The 24,133-nt window shown below is 38.6% G+C and overlaps 1 protein-coding gene across 4 annotated transcripts in view; it reads left to right on the forward strand.

Moving 5' to 3' along the window:
* INPP5F (inositol polyphosphate-5-phosphatase F) overlaps positions 1 to 24,133 on the forward strand; it is a 92,965-nt gene that overhangs the window by 44,965 nt on the left and 23,867 nt on the right. For 2 of the 4 annotated variants that reach the window (XM_032607502.1, XM_032607503.1), the window contains exons 4-10: positions 13,919 to 14,047; positions 14,272 to 14,439; positions 14,557 to 14,613; positions 16,720 to 16,918; positions 17,463 to 17,642; positions 18,538 to 18,605; positions 23,656 to 23,780. In XM_032607502.1, coding sequence (XP_032463393.1) covers positions 13,919 to 14,047; positions 14,272 to 14,439; positions 14,557 to 14,613; positions 16,720 to 16,918; positions 17,463 to 17,642; positions 18,538 to 18,605; positions 23,656 to 23,780 — 926 coding nt within the window. Of the gene's footprint in view, positions 1 to 13,918; positions 14,048 to 14,271; positions 14,440 to 14,556; positions 14,614 to 16,568; positions 16,613 to 16,719; positions 16,919 to 17,462; positions 17,643 to 18,537; positions 18,606 to 23,655; positions 23,781 to 24,133 lie in introns of those variants that run through there. The other 2 variants (XM_032607504.1, XM_032607505.1) reach the window with 2 other exon arrangements.

Genomic DNA, 24,133 nt, shown 5'->3' on the forward strand with positions numbered 1-24,133 from the left:
CTTTTCAGGGAGGTTTTCTTATGCCCTTTGTGGCCACCAACCCGTAACATTTGAGATTAGTAGCTGACTGTTGTGTAAATGACAGGGGTGGAGGGGGAGGAATCTTTAGAAAATAATATTTAATGAAATTTTAAGACAGAAAAATGTGAATATGATGAAAGCTTTTAAAATGTCTTTATTCTGAAGACCTTTCCTTTTCTCTCTTGATACTCTTAAGTGAATGAGATTATCTTCAAATACAGGTGAAAATGAGATATGCCCCCTCATAGCTGAGTATTTTTACAGCACAGTTGAACAGTCTGAGCTATGGCATTTGCCAGGGTACTAAAAGTTAAGAGTTGGAAATATGTAATGACCCTTGCTAATTAAGGGTAACCGTGATTATAGATAAAGTATTTCCAGATCCCATTTTAGTGATAGTTTGGCATGCCTTTCTCTCAAGAGAATAGAATTTTAGAAATTTGCATTTAAGCCTTTTTTCCCTTTCCTTTAATCCTATTTTATGGTAATGGAGCTTTACAGTGAACAGTAGGAGGAAGGGAAAGAACAGCTATGTTGAAAATCACAAACTGTTTGCTTATTTTCTGACACATTAATTTAAATCTTTGGTATCTTTAATTCAATTTCCGTATAACTCCAGTTAAAAGGTGCATTTAGAAGCATGGTAATTTTTTTTTAACATCTTTATTGGAGTATAATTGCTTTACAATGGTGTGTTAGTTTCTGCTTTATAACAAAGTGAATCAGTTATACATATACATATGTTCCCATATCTCTTCCCTCTTGCATCTCCCTCCCTAACCCACCCCCCTAGGTGGTCACAAATCACCAAGCTGATCTCCCTGTGCTATGCGGCTGCTTCCCACTAGCTATCTGTTTTACGTTTGGTAGTGTATATATGTCCATGCCACTCTCTCACTTTGTCCCAGCTTACCCTTCCCCCTCCCCGTGTCCTCAAGTCCATTCTGTACGTCTGTGTCTTTATTTCTGTCCTGCCCCTAGGTTCTTGAGAACAATTTTTTTGTTCTTAGATTCCATATATATGTGTTAGCATACAGTATTTGTTTTTCTCTTTCTGACTTACTTCACTCTGTATGACAGACTCTTAAGTCCATCCACCTCACTACAAATAACTCAGTTTCGTTTCTTTTTATGGCTGAGTAATATTCCATTTCCACTGTATGTATGTGCCACATCTTCTTTATCCATTCATCTGTCATTGGACACTTAGGTTGCTTCCATGTCCTGGCTATTGTAAATAGAGCTGCAATGAACATTGTGGTACATGACTCTTTTTTTTAAATTTTATTTACTTTTTTATACAGCAGGTCCTTATTAGTCATCAATTTTATACACATCAGTGTATACATGTCAACCCCAATCTCCCAATTCATCACACCACCAGCCCCACCCCACCTCTGCTTTCCCCCCTTGGTGTCCATACGTTTGTTCTCTACATCTGTGTCTCAATTTCTGCCCTGCAAACCGGTTCATTTGTACGACTTTTCTAGGTTCCACATATATGCTTTACTATACGATATTTGTTTTTCTCTTTCTGACTTACTTCGCTCTGTGTGACAGTCTCTAGATTCATCCATGTCTCTACAAATGACCCAATTTCATTCCGTTTTATGGCTGAGTAATATTCCATTGTACATATGTACCACATCTTCTTTATCGATTCATCTGTCGATGGGCATTTAGGTTGCTTCCGTGACCTGGCTATTGTAAATAGTTCTGCAGTGAACATTGGGATGCATGTGTCTTTTTGAATTATGGTTTTCTTTGGGTATATGCCCAGTAGTGGGATTGCTGGATGGTATGGTAATTCTATTTTTAGTTTCTTAAGGAACCTCCATATTGTTCTCCAGAGTGGCTGTATCAATTTACATTCCCACCAACAGTGCAAGAGGGTTCCCTTTTCTCCACACCCTCTCCAGCATTTATTGTTTGTAGATTTTCTGGTGATGCCCATTCTAACTGGTGTGAGGTGATACCTCTTTGTAGTTTTGATTTGCATTTCTCTAATAATTAGTGATGTTGAGAAGCTTTTCATGTGCTTCTTGGCCATCTGTATGTCCTCTGGAGAAATGTTTAGGTTTTCTGCCCATTTTTGGATTGGGTTGTTTGTTTTTTTAATATTGAGCTGCACGAACTGTTTATATATTTTGGAGATTAATCCTTTGTCCATTGATTTGTTTGCAAATATTTTCTCCCATTCTGAGGGTTGTCTTCGTTTTGTTTGTAGTTTCCTTTGCTTGGCAAAAGCTTTTAAGTTTCATTAGGTCCCATTTGTTTATTTTTGGTTTTATTTCCATTACTCTAGGAGGTGGATCAGAAAAGATCTTGCTGTGATTTATGTCAAAGAGTGTTCTTCCTATGTTTTCCTCTAAGAGTTTTATAGTGTCCGGGCTTACATTTAGCTCTCTAATCCATTTTGAGTTTATTTTTGTGTATGGTGTTAGGGAGTGTTCTAATTTCATTCTTTTACATGTAGCTGTCCAGTTTTCCCAGCACCATTTATTGAAGAGACTGTCTTTTCTCCATTGTGTATCCTTGCCTCCTTTGTCATAGATTAGTTGACCATAGGTGCATGGGTTTGTCTCTGGGCTTTCTTTCCTGTTGCATTTATCTGTATTTCTGTTTTTGTGCCAGTACCATATTGTCTTGATTACTGTAGCTTTGTAGTATAGCCTGAAGTCAGGGAATCTGGTTCCTCCAGCTCTGTTTTTTTCTCTCAAGACTGCTTTGGCTATTCAGGGTCTTCTGTGTCTCCATACAAATTTTAAGATTTTTTTGTTCTAGTTCTGTAAAAAATGCCATTGGTAATGTGATAGGGATTGCATTGAATCTGTAGATTGCTTTGGGTAATATAGTCATTTTCACAATATTGATTCTTCCAATCCAGGAACATGGTATATCTCTCCATCTGTTTGTATCATCTTTAATTTCTTTCATCAGTGTCTTATAGTTTTCTACATACAGGTCTTTTGTCTCTGTAGGTAGGTTTATTCCTAGGTATTTTATTCTTTTTGTTGCAGTGGTAAATGGGAGTGTTTCCTTAATTCCTCTTAAGATTTTTCATCATTAGTGTATAGGAATGCAAGAGATTTCTGTGCATTAATTTTGTATCCTGCTACTTTACCAAATTCATTGATTACTTCTAGTAGTTTTCTGGTAGCAACTTTAGGATTCTCTATGTATAGTATCATGTCATCTGCAAACAGTGACAGCTTTACTTCTTTTCTGATTTGGATTCTTTTTATTTCTTTTTCTTCTCTGATTGCTGTGGCTAAAACTTCCAAAAGTATATTGAATAATAGTGGTGAGAGTGGACAACCTTGTCTTGTTCCTGATCTTAGTGGAAATGGTTTCAGTTTTTACCATTGAGAACGATGTTCGCTGTGGGTTTGTCATATATGGCCTTTATTATGTTGAGGTAGGTTCCCTCTATGCCTACTTTCTGGAGGTTTTTTTTTTTATCATTAATGTGTATTGAATTTTGTCAAAAGCTTTTTCTGCATCTATTGAGATTATCATATGGTTTCTCCTTCAGTTTGTTAATATGGTGTATCAAATTGATTTGCATATATTGAAGAATCCTTGCATTCCTGGGATAAACCCCACTTGATCACGGTGTATGATCCTTTTAATGTGCTGTTGGATTCTGTTGCTAGTATTTTGTTGAGGATTTTTGCATCTGTTTTCATCAGTGATATTGGCCTGTAGTTTTCTTTCTTTGTGACATCTTTGTCTGGTTTTGGCATCAGAGTGATGGTGGCCTTGTAGAATGAGTTTGGGAGTGTTCCTCCCTCTGCTGTATTTTGGAAGAGTTTGAGAAGGATCGGTGTTAACTCTTCTGTAAATGTTTGATAGAATTCGCCTGTTAAGCCATCTGGTCCTGGACTTTTGTTTGTTGGAAGATTTTTAATCACAGTCTCAATTTCAGTGCTTGTGATTGGTCTGTTTATATTTTGTGTTTCTTCCTGGTTCAGTCTCAGAAGGTTGTGCTTTTCTAAGAATTTATCCATTTCTTCCAGGTTGTCCATTTTATTGGCATATAGTTGCTTGTAGTAATCTCTCATGATCCTTTATATTTCTGCAGTGTCAGTTGTTACTTCTCCTTTTTCATTTCTAATTCTGTTGATTTAAGTCTTCTCCCTTTTTTTCTTGATGAGTCTGGCTAATGGTTTATCCATTTTGTTTATCTTCTCAAAGAACCAGCTTTTAGTTTTATTGATCTTTGTTATTGTTTTCTTTGTTTCTATTTCACTTATTTCTGCTCTGATCTTTATGATTTCTTCCTTCTGCTAACTTTGGTTTTTTTTGTTCTTCTTTCTATGGTTGCTTTAGGTGTAAGTTAGGTTGTTTATCTGAGATGTTCTTGTTTCTTTTTTTTTTTCTAATCTTTTCAATGTCTGTTTATTGTGTAGTGATATACTTTTATTTTTTTATTTTTATTTTTTTAACATCTTTATTGGGGTATAATTGCTTTACAATGGTGTGTTAGTTTCTGCTTTATAACAAAGTGAATCAGTTATACATATATATATGTTCCCATATCTCTCCCCTCTTGCATCTCCCTCCCTCCCACCCTCCCTAGAGATGTTCTTGTTTCTTGAGCTAGGATTGTATTGCTATAAACTTCCCTCTTAGAACTGCTTTTGCTGCATCCCATAGGATTTGGATTGTCGTGTTTTCATTGTCATTTGTTTCTGGGTATTTTTTGACTTCCTCTTTGATTTCCTCAGTGATCTCTTGGTTATTTAGTAGCGTATTGTTTAGCCTCCATGTGTTTGTATTTTTTACAGATTTTTTCCTATAATTGGTATCTAGTGTGATAGCGTTGTGGTCAGAAAAGATACATGATATGATTTCAATTTTCTTAAATTTACCAAGGCTTGGTTTGTGATCCAAGATATGATCTATCCTGGAGAATGTTCCATGAGCACTTGAGAAGAAAGTGTATTCTGTTGTTTTTGGATGGAATGTCCTATAAATATCAATTAAGTCCATCTTGTTTAATGTGTCATTTAAGGCTTGTGCTTCCTTATTTATTTTCATTTTGGATGATCTGGTGAAAGTGGGGTGCTAAAGTCCCCTACTATTTTTGTGTTACTGTCGATTTCCCCTTTTATGGCTGTTAGCATTTTTCTTATGTATTGAGGTGCTCCTATGTTGGGTGCATAAATATTTACAATTGTTATATCTTCTTCTTGGATTGATCCCTTGGTCATTATGTAGTGTCCTTCTTTGTCTCTTGTTATAGTCTTTATTTTAAAGTTTGTTTTCTCTGATATGAGGATTGCTACTCCAGCTTTCTTTTGATTTCCATTTGCATGGAATATCTTTTTCTATCCCCTCACTTTCATTCTGTATGTGTCCCTAGGTCTGAAGTGGGTCTCTTATAAACAGCATATAGACGGGTCTTGTTTTTGTATCCATTCAGCCAGTCTGTGTCTTTTGGTTGGAGCATTTAATCCATTTACATTTAAGGTAATTATCGAGATGTATGTTCCTATTACCGTTTTTTAAATTGTTTTGGGTTTGTCATTGTAGGTCTTTTCTTTGTGTTTCCTGCCTAGGGAGGTTCCTTTAGCATTTGTTGTAAAGCTGGTTTGGTGCTGCTGAATTCTCTTAGTTTTTCCTCATCTGTAAAGGTTTTAATTTCTCCATCAAATCTGAATGAGATCCTTGCTGGGTAGAGTAATCTTGGTTGTAGTTTATTCCCTTTCATCACTTTAAGTATGTCCTGCTACTCCCTTCTGGCTTGCAGAGTTTCTGCTGAAAGATCAGCTGTTAACCTTATGGGGCTTCCCTTGTATGTTATTTGTTGTGTTTCCCTTGCTGCTTTTAATATTTTTTCTTTGTGTTTAATTTTTGATAGTTTGATTATGTGTCGGCATTTTTCTCCTTGGATCTATCCTGTATGGGACTCTCTGTGCTTGCTGAACTTCATTGACTCTTTCCTTTCCCATATCAGGGAAGTTTTCAACTATAATCTCTTCAAATATTTTTTCAGTCCCTTTCTTTTTCTCCTCTTCTTCTGGGACCCCTACAATGCGAATTTTGGTGCATTTAATGTTGTCCCAGAGGTCTCTACGACTGTCCTCAATTCTTTTCATTCTTTTTTCTTTATTCTGCTCTGCAGTAGTTATTTCCACTATTTTATCTTCCAGATCACTTATCCATTCTTCTGCCTCAGTTATTCTGCTATTGATTCCTTCTAGCAAATTTTTAATTTCATTCATTGTGTTGTTCATCATTGTTTGTTTGCTGTTTAGTTCTTCTGGGTCCTTGTTAAATGTTTCTTGTATTTTCTCCATTCTGTTTCCAAGATTTTGGATTGTCTTTACTATCATTACTCTGAATTCTTTTTCAGGTAGAGTGCCTATTTCCTCTTCATTTGGTCTGGTGGGTTTTTACCTTGCTCCTTCATCTGCTGTGTGTTTTCTCTGTCTTCTCATTTTGCTTAACTTACTGTGTTTGGGGTCTGCTTTTCACAGGCTGCAGGTTCATAGTTCCCGCTGTTTTGGTGTCTGCCCTCAGTGGCTAAGGCTGGTTCAGTGGGCTCTGTAGGCTTCCTGGTGGAGTGGACTAGTGCCTGTGTTCTTGTGGAGGAGGCTGGATCTTGTCTTTCTGGTGGGCAAGACCAAGTCCAGTGGTGTGTTTTGGGGTGTCTGTGACCTTATTATGATTTGAGGCAGCCTCTCTGCTAATGGGTGGGGTTGTGTTCCTGTCTTGTTAGTTGTTTGGCATAGGGTGTCCAGTACTGTAGCTTGCTGGTCGTTGAGTGGAGCTGGGTCTTAGTATTGAGATGGAGATCTCTGGGAGAGCTTTCACCGTTTGATATTACATGGAGCCAGGAGGTCTCTCGTGGACCAGTGTCTTGAACTCAGCTCTCCCACCTCAGAGTCACAGGCCTGACACCCGGCCGGAGCACCAAGACCCTGTCAGCCACACGGCTCTTTTGGGAAGTCTGAGGTCTTCTGCCAGTGTTCAGTAGGTGTTCTATAGGAATTGTTCCACATGTAGTTGTATTTCTGATATATTTGTGGAGAGGAAGGTGATCTCCACATCTTACTCCTCCACCATCTTGAAGGTCCCCCCAGCCCCCCAGTTGACTTTTTGCTTTAGTTATATGGCTTGTTTGCCAGTTTTAAAAATAATTTTCATAGTATACAGTTTACTCATTTAAAGCACGTAACTTCAGTGGTTTTTAGTATATTCACAGTTTTGTAGCCGTCACCACAATTAATGTTAGAACATTTTCATCGCTCTAAAAATAACCCTGCCCTCATTAGTAGTCACTCATTTCCCCCCAACCCCCAGGCAAATCCTAGGCAACCATTAATCTACTTTCTTTCTCTGTAAATTTGCCTATTCTGAATATTTCTGATAAGGAATATAAAATATGTGGCCTTTTGTGACTGGCTTCTTTTATTTAGCACCATGTTTTCAAGGTTCATGCTTGTTGTAGCATGTGTCAACACTTAATTCCTTTTTATTCCATTGTATACCACATTTTATTTATCCATTCATCAGTTGATGGACATTTAGGTTGTTTTCACTTTGGGGCTGTTATGAGTAATACTGCTGTGAACATTGTGTACAAATTTTTGGGTGGACATTTGTTTTCGTTTCTCTTGGGAGAAAGATAAATTCCATACCTAGGAATGGAATTGCTGGGTCATATAGTAACTGTGTCTAACCTCTTGAGGACCTGCCAGAGTGTTTTTCAAAGCAATGTGCCATTAAAGGAAAAAAAAAAAAAAGATCTAGGGACTTCCCTGGCAGTCTAGTGGTTAAGGCTCTGCACTTCCACTGCAGTGGGTGCGGGTTTGATCCCTGGTCGGGGAACTAAGATCCCGCATGCCGTGCAGCATGGCCAAAAAAAAAAATCTATACAAGGGTATGAAGAATCTGTGGGTTTCAAATAAATGAGAACATAGATGTTCTTTCTTTTGAAAAAACATCCTTTAAAGTTTTATAGGCTTATGTTCCATATCTGCATATCTTATTTGCTGTATCTCATTGCCTTAATAGATAACTGTATCATTTTCCATATTTGGTTTCCCATTAGACATCTGTTTAAAATTTTAGCTCCAGATGGACATAGATAGCTACCAACCTTTAAAGTAAAATCATTTAGTTTCCTTTTCCTATACAGCAGCAACAACATTAGCCCTTAGTCTTGGTTGTGAAATGTAAGTTGCTAGAGTAGTAGAAAAACTAGGGGAGCACTGTGGTGCTTGCAGTGGTGCTTTTCTTTTTGAGATGGTGTGTATCGATGTTGTGAGAAGTGCCTAGACACATATTACACAGGACTGGCTGGGCCTCTGGAAAAGGGAAGGTGATCCCACTGTCCACACTGTATGTTGTAATCCCTAGAGCTCTGTCTAAACAAAACATCTTAAGACTGGAAGGGATCCCAAGAAGTAGTTTTCTGTATTCCTGTTTCTGGGTAGGCCGGAATTTAACCTATTTTAAAAGATAGTGGTCTATACTTTCTTTTCTAAAGTTAACTTTATATATGGAAGATTTTAAAATATTCATTGAAAATGTTTCATGTTTAAAGTATTTTAAATTTCTGTTTAGAAAAGTCAGTTTTAAGAGACAGAGACAGACTTCTGGATAAGATGGTGTGGTGACTTTGTGCTTTGTAATGCAGATCACAATCCTTATCTGAAATCTTTGGGGCTGTATTTGTTTTAGAATTCAGGTTTGGGGGGCTTTCTAAAAGGTTATTCCATGTACTTGATATATGTGCAGTGAGTCTGGGACATTACCCTACAATTTTACACATTCATACTTCTTAAAGAATCATATGAATATTCATTCTAAGGAAGGTAAATGATGACTATAAATTGCCTCATATCAGTTCAGGGATTATTTTGTCATTAGTAAATGAGCTTGTAGCAAACTTTTAAAAACTTTCAAGTTTCAGAGTTTTTTGGATTTTGGAGTTAAGGGATATTGGGCCTATACCAACTCTGTTCCAAGCCCAGGAAGAGGATAGATTAAAAAAAAAAGAGGGCTTCCCTGGTGGCGCAGTGGTTGAGAGTCCGCCTGCCGATGCAGGGGACACGGGTTCGTGCCCTGGTCTGGGAAGATCCCACATGCCACGGAGCGGCTGGGCCCGTGAGGCATGGCCGCTGAGCCTGCACGTCCGGAGCCTGTGCTCCGCAATGGGAGAGGCCACAACAGTGAGAGGCCCACGTACTGCCAAAAAAAAAAAAAAGAGAGAGAAAAGAAAAGAAAAACAAGACATTCCCAGGCCTGGAGGGAAACCGCATCTTATCTTCATGGACCATAAACGGAATAGTGGGTCAGACAGAGGCCTTCTAGTTTCTGCATCCATAAGCAGGCAGTGGTGGGTGGAGATTTGGTCCCTACACATTAAAGGGAATTAAAAGGGCTATATTGGAGATGGGTGTCTGGAGCCATGTTCAGTACTTTAAGCCTGGTGCTGGAGTGGGACCCCCCAGTTCGTGAAAGGAGGCTGTTATCTGTTCTAAGTGGGATAATTGTGCCGAAAAGAATTCTCTTGTCTGTTAAGCCAGTAGCACCTCCCTTGAGAAACACTGGTCTTGGCAAAAGATAAGGGTCTGAATTAACACAATAACAGTCAGCATGAAGTAGTTGGGGTTGATAGGAGAGACTTCAGCAGGTAGAATAATGGAAGATGACTCCAAGGTTTCTTGCTTAAGTAATCCAGTGGGTGATGTAGTCATTGCCTGAGATACGGCATACCAGAGAAGGAACAAGATTTGCTAAACAGATGTTGGTCAGGTTTGGAGATGCTGAATTTGAGAGACTAGTGTCTCATTAGTGGGGAGATGTATTTTGGGATCATGAGCTCAGAGCAAAAGAGTAGAGTTAGAAATGTAGAGTTCAACGTAGTGGTAGTTAAAAATGAGGAAAGAGGATGAAATTTTCTTGGCAGAGCATGAAGAATGGGAAGAGAACTAAGGGTGGAACATTGGGAGCCACCATTATCTTTAGAGATAGAGACGCCAACAAGGAAGACAGAGAAGGAACAGCTGGAGGTGGGGGAAGAGCCCAGAGAGACGGGTGTCATAGGGGCAGGTGACAGGACGGCAGAGAGAGATCATTAATGCCACATTCTTAGACAGACATAAGGTGTGTCCTTTTCAGAGCGAGGGGGTCCTTGTTTCACTCTGCCTGAGCAGTTTCATTGGCCTTCACTCTTTGACCTACTGCAACCAGACTATAGTCCTCACAGTTCCAGTGACTGTGACACTGTACCCTGCTCACTCACGGAGATTTCAGGGTTGAGGGATGGATTTAGAGAAAAGGTTCTGGTAAACTTGAACAATGTTAAAAGGTGGTAGGAAAGGGTTTATTAGAGAGAGAGGTTGGAACAGAGGAGAGAGGGGGTGAATGATGGGGCAAGGTCCTGATCCTAGAGGAGACACAGCCTTGCAGAGAAAAACAACTCCCGTCCTTCTGAGACTGAGGAGAGTGGGTGCAGACTAGGTGTGCTGTTGCAAGATTACTTCAGAATAGCCAGATATTTAGAATCATCTTTGATATATTCCTGGGGAAAGTCTCGCTGGCTTGAATGCTCTTAAGGAATAACTGTGTCTGACAGAGGCGTAATATCCTGTTTGAATATTAAAATTGCAACAATCTATAACTAGGTTTAAGGCATGTTTTCAGATCTTTTAAAGAAGGTGTTATTAATATGACTAGGTGATTACTAACAAACACTCTGCATAAAAATCACTAGCCGGCAATTGCTCAGTGCCACAAGCAGCAGCAGCAGCAGGGTGCTAACGGGAGAGCTCCTTTGCTGCCCCAATAATTCTGTACTAACCAAGGCTGGAGGGGTATGAGGTGTATTCATGGAAGAAGGGAAGTGATGGTTTTCTAGGACTACTTTTATGCCCCATGTGTGAATCTGGAGGTTACCACTTACATTTGTAGCATCAGAGCCCATCCATTCATTTAACAAAGGTTTTTTGAGACCTCCTGTACCAGGTACTGCTAAGGCCCTGGAGATACATGAGTCAGTAAAACAAGGATCTCTGCTATTATGGAACTTACATCGTGGTGGGGGTGCGGCAGACAGTAAACATCAACATAATTATATTATGTCATATGTTGGAAAGTAGTGAACGCTACGGGAAATAAAAGTTGAGTGCAGTAAGGGTGGTGGGTGGAGTGCCCAGGAGTGGAGATTATGGTAAGATATCTGAGGAGAGGATGTCTGGGCCGAGAGAACAGCCAGAACACAGGCCCTGAGGTGGCAGTAGTCCTGGCTTGTTGAGGAACAGCAAGGAGGCTGACATGGGTGGAGTGGAGTAAGCAAGGGGAGGAGAGCCACAGGAGATGAAGGCAGAGGAGAGAAGATGAGGGTCTAGTTTTGAACATGTTGCGTGTGAGGCACCTGATGGAAATCCAAGTGGAAACGTTGGGATTTGTGATTCTAGAATTTTGGGAAAGAGTGGGGTTGGAAATGTACCGCTGGGAGGGAAAGGTTGGCATGTAGATGCATTTAAAGCCATGAGACTGGATGAAATCGCTGAGGGAGTGAATGCAGATAGAGAAGGGGGTCAAGGACTGAACCTTGAGGTGCCAAGACATTAAGAAGTCAAATGGTCAGGAAAGAACCAGTAAAAGAGGAAAAGAGTGACCACTGGAAGCCAAGTAAGACAGTGTATCAGAGAAGATGAGGGAGAGATGAACTGTGTCAAATGCTACTGAGCAGTTAAGATAAGGACCAGGAATCTACCACTGCATTTAGCCAAGTAGAGACCATTGGTCACACTGAAGATAAGGTTTCGGTGGAGTGGTGGGGGCCAAAGCCAAGTTGGAGTGGGCTGGAGAGAGAATGGGAAGAGAGGGATTGGAGGCAGTGAGGAGTACAAAGAAGTAGGACCCTAGCTGGCACAGGAGGAGTGTTAGAGGAGAGAAATATCAGTGTGTTTCTGTGCTGGTGGGAATGATCAGGCAGAAAGAGGGGAAAGGAGAGAATTGCTGGAGCAACGTCCATATGCTTGATTCTTGCTCCTTCCCCATTATCTCAAGATCTGGTTAGTTTTGCTTACTTGAAGGGAAATTAAGTTAACTTGGTTTTGGCAGGATGACTGTAGATTTTTTTTACTTCACCTTTGGTTCCCTTGTCTTCACTGGTAGGCCAGGAGGAGTGTAAAGTTTCAATCATGTTTTGAAACCCATGTGAATAGAGTGTTTGGTAGCCATAGCTTTGAAAAGACATAAAACCCGTAAGATTGCAGTACATCCGAATTCTTCATTCAATTATCAGTCTCCACTTCCAATTTGATAAAACAGGAACAGCCCCCTTCCTTTTTTTAAAAAATTAATTAATTTACTTATTTATTTTTTTGCATTGCATTTTCGTTGCGGTGTGCGGGCTTCTCATTGCGGTGGCTTCTCTTGTTGCAGAGCATGGGCTCTAGGTGTATGGGCTTCAGTAGTTGTGGCATGCAGGCTCAGTAGTTGTGGCGCATGGGCTTAGTTGCTCCGTAGCACATGGGATCCTCTGGGACCAGGGCTCGAATGCGTGTCCCCTGCATTGGCAGGAGGATTCCCAACCACTGTGCCACCAGGGAAGTCCACCCCCTAACTTTTAAAAAAAATTTATAATCAAAACTCGAACCAGGGGACTTCCCTGGTGGTCCAGTGGTTAAGAATCTGTCTTGCAATACAGAGGACGCCAGTTCGATCCCTGGTCGGGGAACTACGATCCCACATGCCGCGGGGCAACTGAGCCCGGGCGCCACAGCTAGAGAGCCCGTACGCCACAACTACCGAACCCATGTGCTCTGCAGCCCACACGCCTGCCACAACTAATGAGCCCGTGCTTTCTGGAGCCCGAGCACCGTAATAAAAAAGATACTGTGTGCCACAACTAAGACCCTAATGCAGCCAAAAACTAAATAAATAAATAAAAAATTTTAAAAACCCCACAATCTTGAATTAGTTTTTTCTCCTCATTAAGTTTTTTTATCCTGTTTATAATCTAGTAATAGTTATTTTGTAAATAAGACACTACTAATGATAACCATTTAGTGACTGTTAGCTCTTAACAGGTGTCTGCCACTTAGCATAGCAATAAAACCAGTGTATTGAAGAAATGGAATTAGTCTGCATATGGTTAATAGAATCCTTGTGTCCCTTTCAGAATATTTGCTTTGTGTGTTGAGCCACATGAGATTTTATGTAAAACGCTTGACTTTAACCAGGTAGTCCTCTGTAGAACCTCTGTGCCCTTCTCTTGTCTTAACACCTTCCCATCCTCTTCATCACCTTTGTTGGTTGGACTGCATGTTTCCTGCAGCCCCTACTTTCTGCTTCAAACTTAATCTCTGGACCCAAAGAGTGTGTTTTTATGCTGATTTCATTAGTGTGTGTGACGATAGGAGGCGAGAGAGTGGTTGAAACGTCCAGCTTTTAATATTCCCAATAGAGCAGACTCTTGGCAACTTCTCACTCAAAACACTCAATTAACTAGCATGAATATTTAGCATATATTGCTCTAAAGAAGTGTGACTAGAGCATAGCATATGTGTATTTTGCACTATTTTTAATCTTTGAAGCCAATTTTTAAAGCGTTAATGAATCCCAACCAAAGCATTTTATTCTTCAGTTATATTACATAAGAACTTACTATCATCCTAACCTGAATTTTCTACCCCTAAATCCTAAGTATATCCTGCCCTGTATTCTTTGCTTATCCTCTACTGTAGCTTTCTCATCCTTGAAACCACAGCTGTGTTTTCTAATATCAGTTGTCTGCTGGGTCATTTCACCTGCTCTTGATGTTTTAACCGCGGTGCTTGAGGAATAGTGACACTTCTGCACTCACACTTGAACATTAAGCAAGGAGGTATTAGTAATAATGAATCCTCTTTCTCCTCCTATTATTTAGCTCTGTAAGAAACATCATTTTGGAATTAACAAACCAGAGAAGATTATACCATCTCCTGATGACTCAAAGTTTCTACTGAAGACCTTTACGCATATTAAATCCAATGTGTCTGCTCCTAATAAAAAGAAAGTAAGAGTTTAATTGATATGGGCTTGGAATTCATCTTTGATTAGTTTTAAATTGAGGGGTGACTTTCCTGCTAACAAACTTACTTTCAAACTACTTGTCATATTAAAGCACCATCTCTGCGTATCCTTGGGGTTATTTTTTACTTTGCTCCTAGGGAGTTGTGTGGTATCCACACAAGGCTTTACATTTAATTCCTGCAGTAATAGTAGATTAATTTCTTACAGGTTAAGGAAAGTAAAGAAAAGGAGAAGTTGGAGAGAAGATTACTTGAGGAGTTGCTGAAGATGTTCATGGACTCAGAATCCTTTTACTATAGCTTGACCTATGACCTGACCAATTCAGTGCAGAGGCAGAGTGCTGGGGAGAGGGACCCCTGTCCTCTCTGGCAAAAGGTACCTCTCACAGCTCAGAGCAGGGTTTGCCACCAGAACAATTTATGGACCCGTTTGGCTTCTATAGGAGAACTGAAACGACATGTTTCTGAACTGTTTGTTTTCTACCTTTTCCAGGTTGATGACCGATTTTTTTGGAATAAATATATGATACAAGACCTTACTGAGATTGGTGTGAGTAGTTGTTTCTGAAATATTCTAAGGTAGTTTATAGTTGTTAGGCAAATATTTTTAAGTTGTACTAAAATAAAAATTTTAAATCTCACGTAATGTTTTCCCCTGTAGAATGAGAATCATTTAGCTAGGGAAAACCAGGGCACTACCTTAAGGCAGTTCATAATTTGACTATATAGCCACGGGCTTATCTTTTTAGCAGGTTTCCATAGAACAGTCATAATTTAAGGCTGTGGAACTAATATCCATAGAGTTCCTGTAAAAGGTATTTTGTTTGTACCCATTGGAAGTGTTGAAGCCCGGTTTTCCTTTAGTGATACCAGTCATTTAATGTTCCTGTTTCCTCATATGGAAATTGGAGTAGACAAATCTCTAAGAATGTTCCAGTACTACAAGTATTCGAATCAGGGAAGACAAGGGGGTATGATGAGATTATTGCATGAGGTTCCTTCAGGTTTAATGATTACCGTCTTCCTTTACTCTGTCATGTATATTGGAGAATTATGACTGTCCAAAGACAGTTCATTTATTCGGTCAATCAACCAATATTTATCAAAAGCCTGCCATGTGCCAGTTACTGTTTTGGACACAAATTGAGCAAAAAGTTGAATAGGGTCACAGATTATCTTTTTCTTAACCTTTCAGAAAGTTCAAACCTTTTTTCTTTCTGTTTCTCCCTATTGGTGGTGGTTAGTATAAATGATTTTGACCTATTTATCTGGTGGTATCTAAAACTAGGTATCTATCATGGCTTACCTCTCTAAAATGTTCTTGCCTCTCTGTGATGCTGATCAAACCATGACCACCAAGACTTAATGATAGGGGGAGAAAAATAAGGGTGTCTGTAATGAGTATTTGTCCTGTTTGCTGACATATTGAGCTCTAATGTGTTTTGCAGAGTTTTTGTCAGACCCGTAGCATCACCATTTAAAACCGATGACTTACAATAAAGGTGGCATTTCGTAGCATACCGATCTCTGTTCCCGCTGAGAGTTTTGTATTTATTGCTAAAACAAAAATATAAATAATGAGAATGGTGATAAAAGTAATGAATGCAGATAGATCCTTTGCTTCACTATTTTCAACTCTAACCACCTTCCTAAGATCCTATCTGCAGGCTCCATAAAACAAAACTGTGAGATAGGACCTGGAGTATATAAGTAGTATATTTCATAGCTACTTTAGACTGTGAAAGAAGGGGTGGATTTGAAGTTGATGCTGAGATTAAGGCTAGATACAGATATGGAGATAGGAGGGAAGGAGGGGCCAAGAACAGCTTCTCTGGAGCACTTTGCATCCTTTACTGTCCCTGCATACAGTCAGTTGAGAAATCTGAGTATTCTTAGTCGGAAAGACTAAGAGGAAATCTCTAACTTTAATTAATACTCTCCTAATTACATTGGATGACTTTTTTTTTTTTTTGGATGACTTTTTAAAATAAGATATTTATGGAAAGGATTCTTTTTTTGGTTCATTGACTACTTGGATTTTAGCTTGACAGAGCAAGACTTTTTTTAAACTAGAAAGTAGAATAGACCTCTGTGTTTCATAATAAAGTGATCAGAGTTGGTTGTATTTAATTAAAGGCTTAATACAATTGGGAGTTGAAAATCAACCTTTAAGCTTTATTTTCTTCTATACCAGCAGGAAGAACCATAATAGCCACATTTATTAAATCCTTACTATTAGGCAGGCACTACGCCAAACACTTTTTAGATGTTACTCATTTAATCTTCACAACAACCTTATGAGGTTGTCGTTTTTCTTATTTCACAAAGCAGAATGCCGAGGCATGGCAAGGTTAAGTGACTCACCTGCGTCAGGAAGTAAGTAGTGGAGCTTGAATTTGTACCCAGCAGCTGTGGTCCCTTTCAGGCAGCTCTTCTTATGAATGACCACCATAAACAAAAGGAAAGGCTCTCACCTCCACCCCCCTCCCTCCCTCCATTCCTTAGTGTTCTCCAAAAAGCAGAAAATATAGTTAAAGGACGGAAGGTTTCTGCTTCTAATAAACTAACAACAAGTATGTGCTAACTACCGCGTGGGTGTAAGGAAGTAGCAGTGCTGTACAGAAGAGGAGCAACACGATGTTCGTGTTATTTTCAGACACCGGATGTGGACTTCTGGATTATCCCCATTATTCAAGGTTTTGTGCAGATTGAAGAACTTGTGGTTAATTATAATGAGTCATCTGACGATGAGAAAAGCAGCCCGGAGACCCCCCCTCAGGAGTCCCCCTGCGTAGATGACATTCACCCACGCTTCCTAGTGGCTCTCATTTCACGCCGAAGTAGACACAGAGCAGGTGAGTGGAGGGCTGTAATAGTGTACAAATTAAATCCAGGCGAGAATGGAACATCTGCAGATGTATTGAAATGGTAATGACAATAATGGATTTGGAAACACAGTTGGCTTCAAAGTGCCCAGTGACTCTCAATAGTGTGATATAATTGGGGACCAAGTTTTTGGAGAGAAGTGAATGGGAGAGAGTTAACAAAAGGGAAAAGAAAAGGAGGTATATATGTGGAAAAGAGCAGAAAGTCACTTGGGATGTGCTTCTAGATACCATTGTTCCTACTGACAGCCTGTATCACAGTAATAAATCCTTCCCGAGTGCTAGCACCTTTGGGAAAAACCTCCTCTTTCAGTTCACAGGAACTATCTCAGCTTCAACTTTTAAAAAACGATGAATACAGGCATGATCTGGGGTAAGTTGATACTGTTCTGCCTCGCAGTTGCTCATTAGATCCCCAAGGCTGTCCTGAAAGACACAGATTTGGTTAAGAAGCATATCTAGTGAGACTAATTTTTTTTTTCAATGTTGCTGTTTTGTTTTAATTTTCTTTTAGGAATGCGTTATAAACGAAGAGGAGTGGATAAAAATGGAAATGTTGCAAATTATGTGGAGACTGAGCAGTTAATTCATGTGCATAATCATACCTTGTCATTTATTCAAACACGAGGCTCTGTGCCTGTGTTTTGGAGCCAGGTTGGGTATCGATATAATCCAAGACCTCGGCTGGACAGAAGTAAGCCTGTCTGTTTTTTGGTTTGCAGATGATGATTTCAGAGGGAGTTTTTTAACATATTAGATACTTTATAGGTTCGGATTTGTTTTGCCAGATACTTCATTTAAAATAATAACTCATGGTAAAATTTAATAGTGATATAATAATCACAAAAGTAATAATGGTTGTTGACAATTTAAGTAATTGACAATAAAAAGATTCCAAAAGAGAGCAAAACAGAGCTTAATTCACAGATTTTAATTTGTTGTTTCTTTAAAGAATACTTTATTACATGCTTAATTTTGGAAAAGTGTAAATATGGCCAATATTTATAGAAGCAGGAAATATCTTAAATAAGACAGCATCTACAAGGAATAGATAGGATGCCTTTACTCACATGTTTTGCTGGGAAAGGTTTGTTGTTGTTTTAAATATTAAGGACTTAATTTCTTCCAGTATTTTAACTTTAGCACTGGAATAGCTAAGTCATGTCAATCTAATTAGATTACTGAAAGAAGCTGATTTAAAAAATTGTTTTCAGAATATTTTTCTCTCAAAACAATTTATATTTGTGAGAATTCAGTAAAACTTCAGTTTTTAACATCCTTGTTTTAAAGGGGTTTTTATTAATTTATTATGAACGACATGAAACCTTTTCTGACAAGTTGGCTGGTTATATAAATAATAAATGTCATTTCATAGTTGCCACCTTCAGTATTTCAGTTTAGTCTAATTGGGGGGAAAAAAATCAGAGATCTTCCGCTTAGCATTTCATTTTAAAATACTGGTTTTAGACAATCTTAGTTACATTTGGGCTGTCAATAAATTATGTAAAAGTAAACGTAAAGGTGGAATAGACACTAATTTCTGTGTTACACGTGGGAAGGAAAAAAGATTTTGTATCACTTCTTTGTAGGTGAAAAGGACACTGTCGCCTATTTCTGTGCCCATTTTGAAGAACAACTGAAAATTTACAAAAAACAGGTGGGTTTTGATCTGTAGTAATAAGTGTTCCTTCATATTTTTAGAAATGGTTATGCATCTGTTTCTTTAAATTTCATGAAAATAATATACGATTCATAATTAAGCAAAATGGCATTTCTCGTGAAGTTAAAGGACACATAGCTAAGAGTGTTCTTAATATTCTTTAAGAATTATCATTGAGTCAGCTACTTTAGACTGTTTTTAGATGAGATTAATCTACTGTCAATTACTACAATCTGAGAAGTATCTGGAGTAGGATAGGAAAAGCATCTCTCAGTACCACCTATAGGTCCATCTCTTTGAGGTAACAATTTGGTATGTATCCTTCAATATCTTTTTTCTCGGCCCACCGTTCTTATTTATTCATACATTCATATGCAGGTATGTGAACATATAAACCAAAATCAATTGAGAACTGTTAGGTGAAATACAAGTTCAACAAGATGACCAGATTTCATACAGATTAATATAGACTAATCAGTAACTCTTTTATCCATTAGCAATGACCAGTCTGAAGGTGTAATGCCATGGGATGCATTTTTCTAACAGTAACAAAAATAGGAAGAAACAACCTGAAATCTACCGAACATACAAAAAAGATAGCATGTATATGGGGGCAAGGGTGTGGGGAGGGGAGGATTACTGAAGAACGTAAAAGAAGACTTGAATAAACGGAGAGAAAATACCATGTTCCTGGAAGGAAAGACTCAATATTGAATAGATTTCAGTTGTTAATATATAAATTTTGTGCAATCTCAAAGAAAGTCCCATCAGGGAAATAAAAAGCAAACCCTCATATTGAAAAAAAATATAAAGTTTGTAGTAAGAGATAAAGGCAGGTAACTGGGGAAATGAGAACGCTCACACATTGCTGGGAGCAGCATAAGTTGCTATAGCCATTTTGAATGGTATTATCAATCAAAATAAAATATGCTTGGGCTTCCCTGGTGGCGCAGTGGTTGAGAGTCTGCCTGCCGATGCAGGGGACACGGGTTCGTGCTCCGGTCCGGGAAGATCCCACGTGCCGCGGAGCGGCTGGGCCCGTGAGCCATGGCCGCCGAGCCTGCGCGTCCGGAGCCTGTGCTCCGCAATGGGAGAGGCTGCAACAGTGAGAGGCCCGCGTACTGCAAAAAATAAAATATGCTTATACTGTTAATCCAGTAATTTGTCTTTTGATATCTATCCTACATACCATATACAGAAATCAGTTCCAGATGAATGTGGATCTAAATGTGAAAGGTTAATAAGCCTTTTAAAGGAAAATATAGAACATCTTTTGACCTTGGGTCTTAAACAGGGCTTTAAAAGCACTAACCATAATGAAAAAAAAATGACTTTACTAAATGTTTAATTTTTACTAAAATTTTATTTATTGAGACTTTATTGAATGATCAAATATTTTGAATATTAAAATACTACTATATGTTATAAATATTATTTATTAAAATTAAATATGACTTAAGCACCAACCATAATGAAAAAATTGATAAATTTGACTTCACTGAAATAAAAGAACTTCTGATTATTAAAAGGCACCATTAAGAGAATGGAAAGGCAATTCACAAAGCGGGAGAAGACATATATAAGACAAAGGACTTTTATCTAGAGTACATTAAAAAGTCCTATAAATCCATAAAAAAGGTGTACAGCCCAAAAGAAAATTGGACAAAAGACTCGAGCAGATTCTTCATGAAAAAGGATGTCCAAAGGCCAATAAACATGAAAAGGTGTTCCACGTCGTTAATCATCAGGGAAATGCAAACTAAAACCACCATTCACAAAACCAGAATGACTAAAATAAAAATGGCGGGAAGTACAAATTTTGTCAAGGATGACAAAAAAATTTAAATCTCCCTGAGAGAAACATGTGTTCAATCAAGGAGGCATGTATAAGCCTCCTTATTGCAGCATAAAAAAACCCTTTGTTCATCGGGAGGTCAGTGGGTAAATAAAGTACAGCATATGTAAAGTGCTGCATACAAATGCTTAAAAATGATGAGGGGTCTTCCCTGGTGGCACCGTGGTTGAGAATCTGCCTGCTAATGCAGGGGACACGGGTTCGAGCCCTGGTCTGGGAGGATCCCACATGCCACGGAGCAGCTAGGCCCGTGAGCCACAACTACTGAGCATGTGCATCTGGAGCCTGTGCTCCGCAACAAGAGAGGCCGCGATAGTGAGAGGCCCACGCACCGCGATGAAGAGTGGCCCCCGCTTGCCACAACTAGAGAAAGCCGTCACACAGAAATGAAGACCCAACACAGCCAAAATAAATTAATAAAAACTCCTACCCCCAACATCTTCTTAAAAAAAAAAAAATGATGAGGTACATCTGTGTGTACTAATGTGAAAAGATCTTAAACTCATACAGTGGAGTGAGAAAGACTGCTAACAGCATATGGCATGTCACCATTTAAAAACTCCCGCAAAACAAAACTGTCATATGTAATTCTCTTCCATATATATGTGTTCTCACCTACATATGGCATGCACATTTATATAGGAACGCACTTAGATGGCCTGAAAAGGTACACATCAAGCTTGTAGTGGGAGTTACCTTCAGGGAAGACTGTGGACTTAGCTTGTGGTCAGGAAGGACGTGACCTTTATCTACGTTTGAATTTTTTTACGATGTAAATAAATTTCACGTATTCGCAATATGTGTAATTATAAGTAGCATTGAAGAGAATAAACCATAATTTAACACATAATCACTGTAAAAATTGAAGTAATTGTGAGGTATGTAAAGGAAGTAGAAGAAATAACCTCTTCTCCACCCTCATTCCTGCTCCCTGTTGACTTTCACAACCTGTTTGTACACATCATACTCACCAACTTTATAGGCGTATGTGTTGAGGAGACACTTGTTCCTGTCTAACAGTACCCCAAGAGTGTTCTTTTATCCACCCTCATCCGCTGGGTAATTGCTCTCTGGGAGGTGGGCATACGGTCCGTCTGACTCAGTCATGGTGTCACTACTGTTGCTCTTGCCTGTATTTGGTACAGGCGTGGGCTTGTGTATGTTCTTGGCACTTTGGCCAATGAGGTCTGATGTGAAGGGAAGTCTGCTGGGAGGCTCTGGGCAAGATTTCCTGCTCTAATAAAAAGAGATACAGGAACCCACAGTCAATCCCTCTGTGGTGGTTGTGTCTGGATTTGGTTCGTACTGCTGCAGCTGTGTCAAGCCTAGGTCATTAGCCTGAGGATTGACTAGTATGCCGAGGATGGCAGGACAAAAAGATAGATCTGGTTTTGGTCACCATTGAATGAAGCAGTTCTGGAACCGTGCAACCTCGACTTCTGAGGTTCAGAACAGATTTCCGTTCTGAGATTTGAGTCAGTAATTTGTCGTTTGCAGCGAAAAACATCTTGACACATGCATATTACACATTCAAAATTTAAGTCGAAAGAGGGCTATAAGCTATGGGATATACACTATTCTGCAACTATTTTCACTTAATAGCTCATGGCTATTATTTAACCATTTCTCCATTGGTGGACCTTTAGGATATAGTTTTTGCTATTCTAAAATTCTCCAGAAAACATCCTTTATATATTTTGGAACACTTGTGTGCTTTATAAAGTTCTAGAGGTGAAATGGCTGGATCAAACATTACATTTCTTTTAGGTTGATACCTACCACTCAGTTGCTTCCAAAAAGATCACACCAGTGTACACTTTCAGTAACAGTGGGAGCCAGTGCCCATTACCCCATATACTCACTAATGCTGTCTACATTTAGTGTTCAGCTTTTGCCTGTCTATATGTGAAAACTGGTTTCCTGTTTTAAAATGTACGTTTCTTTAAAGTTGTAGTCTCATGTTTATTGGCTATTTGTTTATCTTCTCTTGTGAATATCCTCTGTATCCTTTACCCATTTTTTTCCTTACTGAATTTATAGCACTCTTTATATATTAATGGTTTTTATGTTGCAGACATATTCCCCTAGGTAGTCCTTTATATTTTTTTTAACCTTTGCTTATTCTGTCATTTAGTACACAGAGGTTTTATATTTTTATGTTGTCACATCTGTCCATCTTTTCTTTACGCTCTCTGGTTTTTGTTATGCTTAGAATGTCAGTGCCATCCTTCAATTAGGGAAAAATCATCCCAACATTTCATCTAGCTTTTTTATAACTTGAAGAAAAAATATATAGATCATTAATGCATCTAGAATCTATTTTGTGTATAATGAAGTGTAGAGGGCTAACTTAAGTCCCCCTCCATGTAAACAGACAGTTATCCCAATACCATTTGTAGTATACCACTATAGTATAGTCCACACATAGTCCACATATAGTATAGTCCATATTTCTCTCAGAATGATGTAACCATAGCTTAGATTCCTCAGTGTACATACGTCTGTCTCTAGGCCATCTGACCTGTTCTGTTGAGTCATTCATTTTTCTGCATTTGTACCACAGTTTTAATCACTATACATTTAAAGTATGTTTTGCTCTCCAACGGGACAAGTCCTTTATTATTATTAGTGTTCAAATATTTTCCTGTATTATTCACTGTTCCAGATAAACTTCAGAATTAATTTTCCAAGTCTATAAAAAGATCCTGATTGAATTTTGATTGGGATTGTTGAGTATATAGATTAACCTAGGGAGACTTGACGTCTTTACAATATTGAATCTTGCCATCTAGCACCATGGTGTGTCTCTCCATTTATTTAGGTTTTCTTTTACATGTTTCAGCAAAGTTTCAGAGTGTCCAGTATGTAGGTTTTGTATATTTCTTTAAAAATTATTCTAGAGATTTAAAATACCTCCTATTATAAAGGAATTTGTTTTCATTTTATATTCTGAGAGGTTATTGCAAATGTATAATGTGTAAAAAAGCTATTCATGCCATTGATGTAAGTTCTCATAAACCTAAATGTAACAAATGAAAATCTTATAGGGAAAAAAAAATTGAGGCTTGAGTGGATTAATTTCTGAGTCTGGCTATAAATTATTTCTAAAACATAATTCTAAATAAATTCAGTAAAAATTATGAGTCTAATGTCTGATTAAACTAAATTTTTTCCTTTTCTTTACTCTCACAGGTTATTATTAATTTGGTAGACCAGGCAGGAAGAGAGAAAATAATTGGCGACGCTTACCTGAAACAAGTGTTGCTCTTTAACAACTCACACCTCACTTACGTTTCATTTGACTTCCATGAGCACTGGTAAGATGGCTTCCTGAGAGGAGTTTTGATCGGTTCCAGTGTTTGTGGTAGACACTGCCACAGGGACCTTAGTTTTTCTTCTCTTTATTGGGAAGAAAATCTTGTTCTCCTCCTTGTTAGAAAGGAAAGGACTATCATTTGTTTACTTAGTTCCATTTACATACGGGTTTTATTTTGCCTAAAAATTTAAGTTAATTCTTCCTGAAATATTTACAGTCTTTTTGTTCCAAAATGACTTGGAGACTTAGAGTTCCTTTTTTCCTTTTATCCTTCAGTAAAAGAATTTCTGGAACTTTCCCTTTCTGCTTGAGTTTGAGCCTGGCAGGAGTAATAGTGTTCCCTTACTTAAAACT

This window comes from Phocoena sinus, chromosome 16 (assembly GCF_008692025.1).
Source record: "Phocoena sinus isolate mPhoSin1 chromosome 16, mPhoSin1.pri, whole genome shotgun sequence".
Taxonomy (NCBI): Eukaryota; Metazoa; Chordata; class Mammalia; order Artiodactyla; family Phocoenidae; genus Phocoena; species Phocoena sinus.